Source organism: Chiroxiphia lanceolata, chromosome 1 (assembly GCF_009829145.1).
Source record: "Chiroxiphia lanceolata isolate bChiLan1 chromosome 1, bChiLan1.pri, whole genome shotgun sequence".
NCBI classification, from domain to species: Eukaryota; Metazoa; Chordata; class Aves; order Passeriformes; family Pipridae; genus Chiroxiphia; species Chiroxiphia lanceolata.
Window position 1 is genome coordinate 137,152,979 of NC_045637.1, and position 17,900 is coordinate 137,170,878.

General features: G+C 35.9%; 1 protein-coding gene across 1 annotated transcript in view; it reads right to left on the reverse strand.

Annotated features, from left to right (window-relative positions):
- DNAJC1 (DnaJ heat shock protein family (Hsp40) member C1) overlaps window positions 1–17,900 on the reverse strand; it is a 106,647-nt gene that overhangs the window by 24,668 nt on the left and 64,079 nt on the right. The window contains exon 8 of the mRNA XM_032707866.1: window positions 15,529–15,695. Coding sequence (XP_032563757.1) covers window positions 15,529–15,695 — 167 coding nt within the window. The remainder of the gene's footprint in view (window positions 1–15,528; window positions 15,696–17,900) is intronic.

The following is a 17,900-nucleotide window of genomic DNA, read 5'->3' on the forward strand; positions in this document are numbered from 1 at the left end:
AGTGTGAGAGGGAATGAGTGGCAGTGAGGAACTATTACTGATCAAATGCCTGATATCCCATACCCTCTGTGCCAGTGGGAGTAGGGAGGAGGTAGAGGAATTGGGAGAGGAGCAAAGTTGAGCCTTCAACAGGAGTGGGAGGGAGGTTTTCTAGATTTTATCTTTATTTCTCATGATCCAACTCTTTTATCTGGCAATAAATTAATTTTTCCCAAGTCAAGTCTGTTTTGTCTGTGACAGCAATTGATTAGTTGATCTCCATGCCTTTACCTCGACCTACGAGCTTTTTCATCTTATTTCTCCTTCATAAAATAAGGAGAGTTGAGAGTACGGAGTGAAACAGTGGCTTGGTAGGGACCTGGCAGCCAGCCTCAGTAAACCCACCAAAGAATTATGAAGTACCAAAATAAAAGGCTTGTAGCTAAGAAAAGTTTTGGGGAAGAGTTCTTTGGTGATCTCCACTCAAAATGACATGAACAGAAGATTATCAGCATCTACAATTGCTGCTGTTGGTTACAACAGCACAAATACCAGATTTAAAGTAAAACTCTGCTAGTAATATAATAGTCTGCAGATCTACCTCCAGAAGAAATAAATATAAAAAAATTGGTATCTATTGGTATAATGTAACAAATTGGTTGAATTTCCTACACCAACTAATGATAATTTTAATAACAAGTAACTCCCTCAGTGATTTAGGTACTTCTGAAAAAAATTATTCACATTTTTTCTGTTTTTGACTAGCTTATAAAAAAGGAAAATCTTCCATGGATGTCTACATTCTAAAGATGTTATTGTCACCTCTTTTAAATGGTAGAACATAAGCTTCACTTAAATGCTGAAGCCCTTTCACAATCACAAAGGTTCAAAGATATTACAGATAAAAATGGTAATTCCATAAAACACAGATAAAATGAGCATATATGAAAAGGACACAAAACCGAGAAAAAAGTTATTAGATTGTAAATGTCCTCGTTTAAAGTTAGAGAACAATTACTCCTTACACAGTCCTCAAATAGTATCAGAAGCCTAAATTAATTAACTAATGAAGTTTCTACTCATAGTTTTCTTTAATGAGAGGTGTTTTAAACAATCATTTCTATTTCCGCTTTCCTTGATCAGGAAGATATAGGACATAACATATCTGATGAATAAGATGTTTCTCTCTGTACAATTTCTTTTAGTCAACTAAAACTGGTATCACCCTTGCATTGTTTGAGAACGGGATTAAAGTCATTGAGTAAATGCACACCACTTAATACAGTACAGAATCACAGGGTGGCTGAGGTTGGAAGGCACCTCTGGAGGTCACCTGGTCCAACACTTGGCTCAAGCAGGGCCACCCAGAGCTAAGAATCTTAGCTAAGTTTTTAACAACCATGACCAGACAGTTTTTGAATACCTGTCTCTAAGGAGGGAGACAAACCTCTCCGGGCAACCTGTGCCAGTGGTCTGTCACTCTCACAGTGAAAGAGCATTTCCTGATGTTCAGAGAGATGCTCACACCTGTACCCATTCTTGTATCCTGAGCCACAAAGCCCTTTTAGAACAGTTAAATTTGGGTGAAAGTATAAGCCATTTATTGATTAGGACATCTTTAATGAAGATAAAAATGTTTTTCAAAGTTCCACTTCTTAAAAGTCTACATGGTTTGAGGGAAAAAAGGTATCTATCAAACTCAGTGTAGAAATGCATCCAAAATCCTGTAACTCCTCCGTGCAGTCACAACATACACACAGAGGCACAGCTTCCTATAATCTGCTGTTGCACTTCTGGTAAATTTGAGTTTTGTTTTCAGAGGTCGTCCTTCCTACAGTATGAGGGGTGACATTTCATGAGTGATCAAGCAGCGCATGGTTTGGAGGGTTTCAGTGTGAGCACTAAATTGGGGAATACTATTCCTAAACCACAACACTGTTCTGTGATGACCTCTCCAGCAATGTAATTTAATAATTTAATGATACTAAGAATCCTTCTTGGTAGCAAAGTTTCTGTGTCCTCACCAAAATGAGATATATTCGGTATCTAATTGAGGCACAGATCACTGCAATACCTGAACTTGTTAAACAGAAGGAAACACAACTAGATGTCCTAATGTTCACTCCAGTCCTAAGATACAGGATTAAACACCAGAAAAAAACCCGGTATTTTAAAATTCTGGTTCTTTGCAAAGATTGGCACATCTTAATAACTTTATGGATCTGGTAATACAATTGGGATGGCATTAAATAAAGTGTGTGAAACTTTCAATTTATATGTAAGCTGGAAGCTCATCAACTGCAAGTGATATAAAAAGAGACAGATTTACTTAATCATGAATGGTTTTCTGATCCTGTTCGCACTCCTACAGCCAGTTACATGAACAGAACAGTTCCACACACAGAAGTGGGATGTGAGCACTCAGGTATTCATTTACTGTAAGTTTAATCTGGACAATGCTTCAAAGGTGATTTTCAGCATGCTAAAAGGACCTGGAGGGACTTGGGCTCAGACAGGAAAAGAAAATCTTAATCCATTCTAATAAGGACCTTCTTCCATAGCAAGTTCCCTCTAGTATTAACATAAAAATACATTAACTACTTGTTTGCAATGCATCAACTCATACACTGTTTTCTTTCTAAAAGAAGGAGCTAAAGCCAAAACTAGTAAAGCATCTGTCTCTAGCAATACACACCTGAAAAAGGGCACTGCTCTATAATACATGTTTTCACACTTCAGGTTTTAATCAGGCTTGATTCTAGATTTAGTACAAAGCTTTCTTTAACCTATAGCTATTTATACAACCAAATATATGTGTGGGGGGGGTTCAAATACCACCTACATTATCATAAAGCAACCTGAGTATTCCTCCTTACAAAGTAGATAGTTTTCAAAAACATGAAAAATAATTTGAATTGCAACACATTTTTACGACTCTTGAAATTAAATTGTTCTGTCATATTTACACAAAACCCAGGTAATTCTGTCTTTTTTTTCTTGTCATTACAGCAAACCATGGGGGGGAAAAGGTTATTTCTTACCACATTCTCAAAATCAAATCTACTTTTGCATCACACATACCAGAAGAAAAATGTCAATTAAATGGTTCATAAATATAACACTAAAATTACTATTTAGGTCAATGTAATTGAACAGAAATTAAAATGTAGTTTTTAATTGCATATTACAACTTAAATGGTAGCACTTAGCAGAAAGTGTTAACTCATTTATTTTTTAATTGTTAGCTGCTTCAAGGCAATTGTTTTAATGCAGAAAAAAGTGAGAAGCTCTTCAGTAAATTTGATTGTAGGACACTCAGGTATGCAGATCAAATAAACTATAGGTTGAACAGGTAATTAGGTTTGGCCTGTGATACATTGATGTGGAGACCAATTCTCAAAGAAAGGGAATAAATGTTTTTAAATTTAATTCTCTCTTAAAACACCACTCTATTTGGATTCTTAAATGCAGTTTGAAAAGTATTTCCATTTGACAGAGAACATGAAATTGCAAATCTTCTACAGCACATAGGTGAATGAATGAAATTTTCAGGAGAAGAATTTCATAACTTCCATAAACTTCAGTAAAGAAGTGCTTAGGGCAGTAAGTCCTCCACAGATTGCAGGTGGCAACTTTTTTCATAATTACTTAATACATTAAAAATCTTTAGCCATGCCAAATTCACTGGAGAAGATGAGCCCAAAAGCATGAAGATACATTAAAGCATATGATTAGTCTTTATCCGCATAAGGAGTGTTTCTCCTTACAAGGTTATTATTTGTCTCATGAAATAGTAGGTAGACTAAGCAAATGTGAAATATTTAACAGCATCAGGTTGTACAATCTTCTTTTATCCACTTCAGTGCAATGTGTCATGTTATGGATATTTTGAAAACATTAACGTATGGTATTAAAAACCATTCACTGCACCAAACCATCCTGTGAGGGTGTCATAATGAACAAGATATTATTACACAGCTAATCCTGCTGACTGACTGCTCTGCAGTGCTGTCCTCTTCTTCCCTCTCCGTTGTCCAGTTTTTCTGTCATGCTTCCTGGCACATTTTATCATAAGATAGAGATCTTATCTAAATAAGTTTTGGATTTGTCTGAGTTTTGTAGAGGTTTTTTACATTGGTCTGTTTCTGACAAACTGTTTCTCCTACCTCCACTACCCTTAAACAGCTTACAAAAAAATCAGGGGTTTTTTGTTTCCCTTGCCTTCCTTCATAATATAGTTTCAACTGCCTCCCTCAGAAACATTTCATCACTACAGATAATGTCTAAATAACATCCTTCCTTCCACACCAGACAAACTAAATTCTTTTACTAGCAATCTTGTTCTAATGCCCAGATATTCTGATCTTTTAATTTTTAAGTCAAATGCAGGAGGTACTTTGCATCCCCGAAATGCACATACTGTGGAACACAGCACTATCCCAAGTATGACTCACCAAGTCAGGTCTATCAGTATGCTAAAACCCAAAGGAAAAATTCAGACTCTTCTCCAAATGGACATGATGTCCAAATATGATAAAATTTGGCTATGCAAAAAATACCAAAACGTAGAGATTTAGTTTCAGTATACAAATTCACTGTGGTAGCAAAAAAACCAGAATGGTAACTAGCTGACAACCTAACAGATGTTTTGAATGGCTTAAGGCAACCATGAATTTTGGCTATGAAGGAGGAAAAATCAAAAAGGAAAGAAAAAAAAAAAATCTAGTGTCCCAGCAGATTATGCCTGGAAGAATCAGAATCAATATATGCATTTAGGGCCCTAAATGGACTACCTTGAAAATGTCATGAACATGGCCCACACTAAACTCAATTTTCAGTTCTGTTTTCCAACAGTCTAAGTTGTCAAGTAAAAATGAAGGGGGGGGGGGGAGAAATCTGAGAAGTTTTCGTGCATTCATAAAACACAGATCCATGATGACAACCTCAAGCAGAGCACTTCCAAAAGAATCCCAAATTTCAAAATTGTTAATTATCATGAAATAGTATACATGTAATTGAAAGTAGGGGCAGCACCAGTTAAACTAGTTAAACATATAAACATTGAACTTGCCTGTCAAATTCCCAAATATAACCACAAAGTCTAGGCTAATTAAAAATTAAAGTTAGCCTTTTCTCATATGCACAGATTTTTCTTCTCATAACTTGTGGCCATTTGAAAACGTACCATTCATGTCAGTCTCATTCTTCCTGTACTCCCTTTCTCATCACCAGGCAAGTTTTCCAAAGAAGGACATTAAAAAAAAAAGCCCAAGGCAGTGAAATATTGCTGATACTGACAGCAATATTGACTATACAATCAAGACCAGTATAGTTAAAAAAAACTCCAAACATACACACACACAAAAAGCTACCAACTTCCTACCTATATTCTCTATTGACACCTTTTCCTTCTAGACCAGTTCTGTTCCAATCCACACTTGCAACGTGAATTACAAATATTACCTTGTAAACAGCAAAAATTGTGTTCATGTTTCTATGTTTTTAAAAAAAACAAACCCAGGCACACAGTGTCTCATGATTAAAGAGAGAATACACCTAGGTGAACTTTGGATGGCCAGAATGCTGATGTTCCCTAAAGAGGTCTGTGTAAAAAATCTGATGCTATACAACACATCAAGTGAATGCATGCTATAAGTGCACGCTTACTTTGGGAAAGTCTGGGGCCTGCAGCAAAACACAGTTTTTTCATAGTACTCAACTGCAAATGATGCAAGAACCTCCACTCCTTCACAATTTGCATCTCAAGGATAGTCACTGCATTAAAGAAATTAAGCCTTTTGGAAATTATAGAAAGTGCCATCACCAATATGATAAATGAACCTCACTGTAATGTACCATTTCTCATACTGTGCCAACATTAAGAGTGCTCTTCTCTTTTGCAGGTTTGAGCAAGTAATATATTATCCAGCAGCATTTTATAAGAATGGTTATGGACACAAGTCCTAGTCATTTAAATGGAACTCAATTGCATGCTCAAGTGTGCTGAACTCAGAGTTTGAAGACTAAAAGTGATCTTTTCAAAACTGCATCCCACTTGACAAAACCTACAGAAAATGACTAGTAACTAGATTGAGATTCTCTGAAAATTCTGAAGTGGCAAAATGCTTATGTCAGTAGTATTAAATCATTCCTTGCAAGGCAGGATTATGTATTTATATTTGCTGGGGAAAAAAAGCACCAAAAACCCCACCTCTCGCACTGTTCAGTTTATTTTTAGTTGCTGGAGTTTACCCTAGATTATAGTTTCTGGGCAATTTCTATAAATGAGTTTCACCAAAGCTCACTATAGTCATGGCCTCAGGAAGAAAAGAAGAGGAAAGCAGCAGTACTAAACACTGTGAAAGAAGGTAAGATGCTGAATCTAATCAGATTTTAATTGGTTTGTCTGGAACATGATACTAAAACATCACTACTGATTTACAGTTATAAATTAGAACTAGATTTATTTGAAGCTAATTTCATTCTCCAACGGAAAGATAGCTAAAATCATACCAAGAAAAGTAAGTAACTATTTTGCAACAGTTTGCACTTCTCAAATTCATATTAAAAAGCCAAAAAGTAGCAGTGAATTGAACTGCAGAAGTCAGTGCTATAAACTGCAAATTCTTTCTAATCTCTAAGTTGTGGATTCTGTGAAAATTCCATTTCAGGGATATTTAACACCCTTGCCTCTCATTTGTTGGCAAAATTCTGAGGATACATGGATTGTTGAACTGCTCTCTCTCACTTCTCTTCAATGGGCAGGCAAGTGGGGCAAGGCCACAGTGATTAACCAGCTTTCACATCTTCCTCCAGCTCCTACCCTATACGTGTAACTACTCCCTTCTGCTCCTCTACTCTTCCTTTCATAGTGGATACAGGAGTGACTTTGTTTTGGGAAGTTTTGGGAGGGAGCTCTACCTAGGAAAACCACCACCCTCTGACCCGAACTGGGCTAAATCAGAGCAGTTCCACTGATGTTTTTCCACATCTCTCCCAGGCTGAGAAGAAAACAAAACCAATGCAATGAAGACCATTAATTAAAAGGCACTGCACAGTTGCTTCAAATTTCTGTAAAATGGTTATGAACTTCAGGACAGAAGAGACATCACCAACAGCAAGAGTCAGATCTTCAAGGACTGACCGGGAAAGATCAGCTTCCTGTTTCTCCTCACAGGAACGCGGTTTCTCTTATGTCAACTACCACGTTTTTCTGTGATAAACAACTACCGTGGCAATCTCAGAAATGCAACAGAACTTGAGCCCTGAGGTAAATTAACACATCCAACCTGAGTTATAAAAGTTAACGTCACAGAAGCCATACAGCCCTAAGTTTGGACCCAGGCAGGTGCCTACATCTAGGTTATAGTGTTGCCCAGTGTAGAAACAGAGCAGCATTTGAAAAGCCCTGTGTGTTTGTCCACACAGATTGACACTTCTCACAATTAACTTGAGCTCTTTGGTAGTTTTCAACTGATAGACTCAAAAAACTGAGGACTATGTACTGAAAGCACGTGTGTGAAACTAGTCAGACTGAATTATGGCAGCAAGTCAGATCAATCACTTCTGGAGCACAGATTCAGTTGGAAAACTACTGAGACCTAAAATTTGACACCACAACATCTACAGAACGGTGTTCAAATCAGCATATTACTCTTTTTGTCTGTACAAGACAAGAACTTATGCTACTATATTTAATTAGAAGGAAAGTTTAAAACTCAATCAAAATCAGGAAATACCAGGCAAATGTCAACAGTATTGCCTTAATTCAATACATATGCATCTCTGATTTACGTTTTTAACTAGTGCATAAGTGTTTATATAACATATTGTTACTATCTTTAGAAAATGTCCTTAGGGAAATATATATTTTCGCTCTTTGTTTCCTTTGCAATCTAGATTGAATTTTGGTTGTGCTGTGAAACATATAATTTCCAAACCCCCTTTTTTCTGGCTGTCATATCAAATAACTTCTCCGTATCATTTAGATACTTTTTAATATTAACCTTAAAGGTTCAGAGCATGACCTTCCTGCTTGCACAGACAGATTACACCACCTCTCCACCCAAAATAGCTGCAGCCAGCCTGAGCATGGTATATTTGAAAGCAGGATATTATTGAATTATATATTCTAAAACCACACCATTACTTTCTACAAATACAAGAACAGATAAAGAAATAAAGTTTCCTATCTTTGTTAACCTAACTAATTGGTCAAAGAGAGAAAGGTAGAAAAGGAAATACATAAATTACACGTACTTACATAGCAGTTGTTCAGTTAATGCTTATTCACAGTCTTTATATGTTCTTGACCTATTTTAGGCAGAACTCTCTAACTCTTGGTTCTATGCTTACTACTTGTAACATTTGTCCCAGTCATAAAAACTATTTTCTCTGAATCCATTGCTAGGAGAAACCAATTTCTTCATTTGTATTTACAAATACAATTTGTTCTTTGGTGTATATCTGCCAGAACACACAAAACACCAACTTGATACGATACTTGAAGAATATATCATCACCATCATCCTATAACTTTACTCTTCCTTAAGGAAAGCTGAGGATTAAAAGCATTGCATGTTTAAAACTGCAGATGAAATCAGATTCCTGACCCCAGTGATTTGATATTCACAGCTCAAACGCAGACAAGCCTTACTCTAGATTTAAATGTGGGTCATCCTCTCCAAGGAAAACTCCATAATTAAAAATAATATTTTTTAGAATCACATTTATTCTCTCCTTAAAGCTACTCAAGTTCAAAGTAAAGTCCATGGAGACTTAAATATTTAAGAGAAAAGCCTGAAAAGAAGGTTATTATCTGCATTTAAGGAAAGATGATTCAAAGAGTACATAAATCTATTGTTTCTAAACAAAATAAGAAGTACACCAATTGGATAGAAATATGCTAAATACACTAATTTCCTAGAAATAGACTGCTCTGGTTCAACAGTTACTTAAGAAAACAAATAGATTAGCCATAAAACCAACAAAAAACATTGGCTGTTAGTTATGACGCATGAAAAATTAAAAAATCTTTCTAGTTTTCTCTTGTTCATTAGGCTGACCAACTTGGTGTCTAGCAAAGAGGAAAAGAAAGAGGAATAGAATCACTAATATGCAATTACACAAACGTTTTAGAATAACCACGGTATCTGGCTACTGTTTTGTTATATCAAGTCCTGTTTCCTATGTCACAAACAGTATGCAACTAAAGGATGTCTTTTCCACACTCTCCCTTGGTGCCAGGGAAGGTCATGGAGCAGATCAACTGGAGTGCCATCACACAGCATGGCACTTAGAGATGTGGCACTTAGAAACATGGTTTAGTGCTAAACATGGTGGTGCTGGATTAATGGTTGGACTCCATGTTCTCAGAGGTCTTTTCCAGCCTAAATGATTCTACCATTCGAACTGTTATCAATATTTTATCACTAGTATTTTGTTGCACAGAAGTAAAATGTATACATTGTTCCATATTTGTTCACTGACCTCAGGTAGCAGCCCAAATATATTATACAGGTAGGCTTAAACAGTTATTTTAAAAGTTATGTGTATAGTTTTCATTAACAGTAATAACTCTGATGTAAATATGCCAGCTGTAGGAGTTGACTATGGCACATAAGCTGTAGGTTTCATTTAACATCCAAACCCCAATATTCTACTCAGACTGAGTAGCTGAATCTGCAGCATTTGCAGATTCACACAAAGTCTAATAATCCACAAGAAAGCCTGGACTCTTCTGACTTAACACTTTCAGTAACACTCAAATGCAGATATTTAATTTTTTTTAATGAAGCATCTTTTCAGTGACACTACATTTTTAAGAGTCTGGTAATAAAATATCGTGAGATTTTCACCTCAGGGTTACTAAATTCAATATTGCCCAGATCAATAGTGACTCAAAGTCATCACCATTTGATGAGAATTTGGAGCTTAGGTTAAAATGTATTATGAGCTTAGACTAGCTCCTAGTGAATAGCTTCATAACTGACACTAACAGCTATGGTTGCTGGCAGTCTCAATATAGAACCTTAAATTCAATGGGCACACAGCGTGATTTATTTTCTGGACCTACAGCAATCCCTCTGAGTTAGGGCTGAGGCACACTAGCAGGACACCATGAGGAATCTCAGACTGCGAGTTGCTTACTTGTATCTGTCCCAAGAATAAAAGAGTATTAGAATACAGACATATTTTTCAAATACCAGATTTGTGTCATTGCTTAGAAAGAAAAAATAAGTTATTTCAAAACTAGATGACCTCAGGCAGCACACTAAAACAGAATAAACCTTCCTCTCACAGACCAATTTATTAAAACATCTGGTTTACACAACACCTTAATCCTTCTAAGATACAAACTGCTTGCTTAAGAAATTAAACATTTTTTAAAAGCCTGGAAACTGTATTCAGGTAATCCGTCATATGACGTCTGATTAGAACAAGCATCACATTATTTGCTACTAAGGAAAAAGCATACTCAGATTTCAAAGCAGCACAGATGTGGGAAGATTCGAGGCAGAAGAGAGCAGGTGGCAGGCTAGCTGGCAATTACGAAATGTGCAAGATTATAAAATTACTAAGATTTAATTGTCAAATGTATACATTTTAAACTAACAAAATAATCTAGCATTTGTATGGCATTTTGCCTTTTAATGTTATAAAGTAGAGAGATTTCTTTTGTACATTTAAAGTTATTTTATATTGTTGTTCCACAGCAAGCTTTCAAATAAAACCTTCATGATTAAAAAGCTCACTCAGTTATCAATATCCTATCTCTGAAACACAGTGCTTTGATGGCCCACGCTGAGAAAAATAAAAACATAAACTGCATTCAGAGTTCAGTACCAGATGATCAGAGTCTACAGTTCAACGATTAAGAAAAAATATTAACTACCATGTTTCCAGCATCTACCAATAAACTGTGTAAAAACAATACTTATGTATACTTTTGTTTCACAGTATTTTTAATAATCCTAATTTAAAGGTAAAAAGTATAGCAGATGCAGAAGATGTATGTTACCTAAGCTTCCCAAGCACTGTGCATAAAAATAGTTTTTACTACTCCTGATTTAGTAAAATCAAGCCAGGTGCTCCTGCAATATCAAAAACACACAAATGCCAAGAAGTGCTGCAGGATAACATGAAAAACAAAAATAATGAGAAACATCATTTTCTATCCATACATCTGGTCCAGCTGGAAAGGATCAGGCACTGCCTTTCTCCACCTTTATCTCCCCTTTACAGACCAAATATGAAAAGGTCAAAAGTATTCACTCCTCATTGAGAAAGAACTTGGAACTCTACCTTCAGAGATGAGTGAGTCAAATAACGATATGGAATGAAGAGGTGATTCCAGTGGAGAAGATGAGAAATCCATAAACCAAAAGGAATTATAATCCTGGTCCCACTGAAGACAACAATAAATCTCCCACTGATTTCTCAAGGGCCAAGATATTCATGAAAGAACAATATTATTCACATAAACAATGAACTCTCATGAAAACAACATGTGTTACAAATCACATAAAATCAAATCAGAACAAAGAGTGAGAGAAATCCCACTGAGAAATGATTCAATAGAATGATTCCAAAAACAGTGAATACATATATTCTTGCATGAATATTTGCAGAAATGACAGAACAAAATCAGATGTAACAAAATATGTCCTCTAATAAGTTGCTTTTCTTTCTTCAAGCTCCACAGAACAGGTTGCTCAACAGGAAAATAAAGAGTTAAGTGTCTACTAAGTAATGTAATAGTGGCTTAACAACATATTCAGGCCACCTCCAAGGAAGTCCATTCCCTCTAAATTTCTCTTAATTCCTAACAAGCATACACAGAACACGTTTTCCAGTCACTTTCAATGACAGATTAAAAAAAAAAAATCAGAAACTCAAGCTAAGTAAATTAAGCTATTTATCTCAACAACCTGAAAGATCTTGCAGATCTTCTACTTTTCAGAAACAGTACAAACATTCAGCGACAAAATAAAAATAATTTTAGAAATAAACTTTTTCATTACTTGCTTTGAAGAGTTTTGTTGTATCAGCATGAGAAGGAGCTTTTAGTAATTCCTCTGAGGTTCACAGTCACATGCAATTTACATGAATAGTATAAACAGCTCTATATGAATATGCAATTTAGTCTCAGACAAGTATATGATTTCCTATAGAGAAAAAAACCTCCTCAAGAGTCCCACTACTTCATTTCCATGCTCTCAAATACAATTGAGTCACCCTGCACTATTTCCAACAGATTGAGTTTAAGAACAGGTTAGAAAGAAATGTTTCATAAATGGTTTAGGCAACATGCTCTAGTTATGCACCTCCCCCTACATGTATTCCCAAATCTGAAGTGAAGCATCCTGGCTGCAAAACAAATCCAGTATTTCTTTTCCTCTGAATTTATGAAAGGTAGTAAGTCCTAATAAATTATTACAATTTTACCTAAAACAAAACTGTAATGGACTGGAAAAATAATGTATCCAATTATTCCCCAACAGTTTCCCTTTTCTGGTCTAAAACTCCATCTATTTAGCCTTCCCTCCTAAATATGATTTTCTAAATTTATTTTTATTGCTGACCTAGTCTTTCTGTTAACTATTTTTTTTTTAAGGTACAAGGATCAAAACTGTATAAAAAGTCCTAAAGGTGGATGGATCACTGCTACAGAAATGAAGAAAAATTACCTCTCACTTCTGCAGTACTGATATTATTTGAGTATCTTCCAATAGAACTGAATATTAAAAGAAAGTGAGCTAAGTAGAGAGTAACGACATGGTAAGACAAGCTCCTTATGAAGATAAACTTAGTGTGTTCTCAGACAGAAGAATAACTTCACTATGCTATAAGCACATTTTCAGTCAGCCATGTAACCTTATGAAAAATATGGAAAACATTTCTCTTTCTCCTTCCCTTGGTGGATCATTTTACTATATCTAAGAAGGAAGGCATCTTCTCTATAGCCTGTTCCTTATCTACTTCAATACTTAAATCCTATAGAAACAGTAATCAAAAAAAAATAAAATCACAGAGACTGACTTCAACCTAACAACTGAACATAATCTGAACTTTTTATAAAACTGGGCACTCTGCAGGGTATAGCACTAGTCCATGGATTAAGGGCACCTCTAAAGTACAAACGTCAGCAGTGCAAAGCAGTTGATGAATAACATTAAATTAATTGTAATCATCTACACTTGGGATACCAACAGCAGGGACAGCAACTCCACTTTACTCCTGGAAGGATGACAAAGTAACATACTACTTTACCAAGCCCCCACATGCATAACTGCTCTCAAGGCTGGTTGGCTGTATATAGTCCACAGCCCTGAGCTACAACAAGAGAAAAGAAACAAAACATAAGATGTTTCCTTGTAAGTGAAGAATGAGAATCCTGAGAAAAATTTTGATGGTAAACTTATTTATGAAAGAGTAACTTTTTTCTAAGACAAGCAGAACTGAGAGGTGAATGCTATACACCACTTGATTTCACATCCATGCAAAAGGCAGAAGAGGGAAGCTGACCCAGTTCAGCTGTCTGTGATGTGAAGTGAAGGAAAATAAATGTTTCTAAAACAGAAAATGTGTTGAATGACAGTTAGGAACAATTCAGTTGCGGTACAACCATTTTCCCAGTGAGCTTATTACAAATCACATGACACAGACTCATATTACACACAAATGGCTCCTACAGGCTACTAGAGCCAGTAGTGTATATTCTCCATTTCTTTGAACAGTTTGTTAATCTGTTTCCCTCCACTACTGTATTATATGTCAATGTTGCATCTTAATAACATATTATCTGTCAAGGAAAGGAAGCACACGTCATCACAGTTTGTTCAGGTCAAACACCTTAGCCAGACAGCATTCCTACGAGTTGCCTGCTTGTCTCTAAAATGTTAATCCCTTTTGTAACAGCTTGTAATTAAAAAAATACACTCGTTAATCAGAGCAATGAGATGCAATACTGAACTTCCAGCTGTAAGTGTAGAAAACCAAGTTAGTTTCGTTGAGAACATCTGAAACGATTTACCTACAACTTGTTCTCTGAGCAGTGTCTGTGAAGACACAACTTCAACATACTCTGTGTGGGAGGTGCAAATCTATAGATGGAACAGGCACAGTTTTATTAAACTTCTTCATTTGCATGGAAATCCAAATATATACTCAATTTCCATCAGAGAGGAAGGTGAATTTGGGGACCCAGATAGTCAAGCATGCAACCAACCCAAGCTAATGTAAACAAAAACAAACAAACATCTTTTCTCCTTTAAATATTTGCCCACACAGCCTGGCAAACACAGCTGTTCAGAGAGATGCAACTAACAGGAATCCAATCCAAAGGCACTTCTTGAATTAAGGTAAACAAAACAATGACTGTACATATGCTCTTAGCTCCCAGACAACTCATCTGTAGAATTAAGGACCCAAGCCCTTACTTTCTGTAAGCATGTGAAAATATGATCCAGTGTTAAGGATTCTGTGTGTCAATCCCTTACACAGAAGTCAAATGTTAGGCACATTTGCTGAATTGATTTGTTACAGAAATGTAAAAACAAACATAATGCAGATGTACTAAATCATACAGAACGAAAAAAGTAAAAGCAAGAGAAAAGTGACAACTGCGAAGTCAGGAGACTTGAATTCAATAATAGCAGATGATTAGATGGGTTAGGCAAAATTCAAATTATGTTTGCAAAAACTTCAGGTCTGGCTAAAAATGGGAGAGAGTATTTTTCACAGGCTTGAAAACAAATGAGTAAGCAAATCTGCAGCACAGAGGAATCAAACAAACGACAGCAGGAACTTCTTTCACTATTATGACACTGAAGTCAACGTATTGCCCAATCTCCACTCTTCTCATCTGTCTTTCAAGAAAGGCAGATTTTCAAGTCAGGAGACCAATTTACAGCATTTTTTCTGTCATCTGTGCATCTCAGTTCTAAGATGAAAAGTATACGTTTTCAAGCCAGTATGATTTAATAAAATTTACCAGAACACAAATTTACTAACTGCCACTAAGAACCCTTGCCTCTGAGTAGAAAGAACCTTAACAAAAGGCCTAAATCAACTTGTTAGGACTTTTCCAGATGAAAAGCACAAAATACATAAGCAGTTCCATAATCAAAAGATACTACACCTGTATATTAAGAACGCTTCTTTTTCCTTTGCCTTTTTTTAAATAGAGAAGAATCTATTCTTGCAAGCAATGTTATTAACTGCAATTAAGAGAAAGAACCAAGCCTCATATAACTTGACAGCATTATGTTCTACTAATTTCTAGTGAACAAGAACAGTCATAGAGAGCATTCATACAGTTCAGTCAATGACATCCTATTATAACAACATTTCCAGTATTGTTACACAAATTACATTGAACATTTATATAATTTCTTCTGTTATGTCTCTGCCAGACAATTACTACTTCTCTAGACTTCAATGGTATATGAATAGTGGTGGTATACACACAATATTCCATTTTCCTAAGAGGCAAGCAAACAAATCAACATTTAAAATACAAAACAACATGAAAGACTTTGAGCTTACCTTCTTTTTTTGTGTCCTGTTCCTGCCTCCCAGCCAATCATCCATCTGTTCCTCAATCTCTTCAATTGAAGCTCCATGATCATACGATGGTATATACGTATTTGATTCCAGAGCCATGTACACAGGGAATTCTAATTTCGGTTTCTTGACTTTAGGTTTCTTCTCCTCTATACAAAAGTAAAAAAAGAAGAAAAAGTAATGCTACTAGTATTGCAGAGATGTGCAATTCAGAAGCAGGCTTAGCTCCTCAACTTTTAATCCTATATTAAAATTTCCACTGAGGAAAAGGCTTCAATTTCTTTGTTAAAAAGAGAAGCAGAGTTTTGCATAATAATTTTATTTTTATTAGAAGTAAAGAGGAATGCACCCATTTAGCCCCTCTTCCATCTGAACTATGCCTTTAAGGGCCAGATCAGCTCCTCAAAATCAGTTAGCTCTTGTTACTGCTGCACCACCTGGCAATGAAGATTAGTACAGGCAAAAGCACAGGAGTTGTTAAAAGATTTCAAAAGTTCAGCTAGCTTCAGAGCACTGGTAAAGGTAGAAAGGTGATGTTTAGACCATTTTTGTATTACTTTACGGTCAGCTATGCTGCCTACAAACATCTCTGTCAATGGACAGCGTCTTTATTCTGCAACTACAAACAGCTCTGTTCTAGTACTTGGACATTTTGGGAGTTTTAAATGTTGGACCTCGTTTCTCACACTGATCACTGTTCTCTGCTCTCTCTGTCCTTCAAATTGTATTAAATGGGAGCAGCAAACTTAAGGGACAGAGAGGAAGGAGGGACAACATAACCTAAACCCCAGCAAATAAAATGATCTCAGAAGAAAGACTTAAGATGGAAAACTGACAGAGCTGTTGGAAAGACAAGAAGATGAGGGGCAGAAAGAGAAGCCTGAACACTCAGTATGCCCAGTGTGACTCCTCTGTTTTTTCCTCATGTTTTAAAAATATGCTGTATTCACAATAACTAGATGCTTCTAAACTGAAAGAACTGATCTAATACCTCACTGCAACCAAGAGAGAAATTCTACTCTGACTCCACCTTTCCACTCTCTACTGCATGTTTTTATGCTCCTCTGTCATCTTCTGTGCTTTGACAGTCATCCAATCAACTTAGCAAACTAACTCAATTCCCTAAGCTAGTAGAAGATCACTCTTTACACTCAAACAAAAAGAAAAACATCCAAGTTATTTAAAGGTGGTGGGCAAGGAAAAGAAGAACCATACTTGCCAGCAGCGGAGGGCTGCAAGATCAGCTTATCTGCCTTTCCAACCATGCCCTAATACTTCAGAGGAAAAATCTTTTTCGTGGAAACCTTCTTTTAGAAAATCCTGAAGAGGACAGAGGACTGTTCCCTACAGGCTCTGATGCAGAATTTCTTTTCCTAACTGTATATGTGCAGAAACAGCATAATGAAAAAAACTCCACAGATTTGACAAACTCCTAGGAACTGACTACTTAAGAAAATAATAGAGGCGGAGAGAACAGTCTCATAGCACCTTTTGAAAGTCCAAAAAGAGCAGGAAACTTATACAGATCTTGAAAGTTAACAGCATGACTAATTCAACTTTTCATTGTTCAGTTTCATTGTACATTGTTCAGAGACCTGTTTTTGTGAAAAATCTCTAACTTTGCTTGTCAAATTACTCTCAATAAATGAAATACTAAATAAAAACTTGTATTTGGAATTTTTTAGCATCCCTCTATAGGCATGCATAGTAAATATAATGAAATGACAGATGCTCCCTAAAAAACAAAACTAAGTGAAAACTCAAAAGTATTAACACCAGCATTTTTCTCATTGTGCAGATGCTATTAAAGACAACACTGGTGCAAAATTCTTTTTGTCTATTTCAAAAGGTAATTTTTATAATCAAATCACATATATTTAATATTATTTTACTCCAAAATTGCCATGTGTAACAGCTTCTGGAGTCAGAGTCAAGATTTGCATGGATAAGCAACAATGGCTTCACTAGCTATTTACCCCAAACACATGTACTGGCAAAAATATTCCAGCATGTTAACTTAAATGACAATTTTCATCACTGTATTTCAATCCTACAAAATAATCAAACCCACCATGTGTTCACTTGGAATTACTTAACAGTGGAGACAGTTGGTTTTTCTTTTATCTTGCACCCCATTACCTACTGTTTATTAATTTTCCCTCTCAAAATATGCAAATAGTTAAAGTCTGAATGCTTCTAACCAACATTTAAAAATGAAGAGCAGAGCCTGCCAATAGGTCATCTATGCTCTTTCTGTAGTTTTAGAAAAAATTCTGTAACAGTATTTCCAGAAGACACTGCACCTCTCTTTAAAATGAGGTATCAAAGACAGTATCTAGGCTTTCTTCAGACAG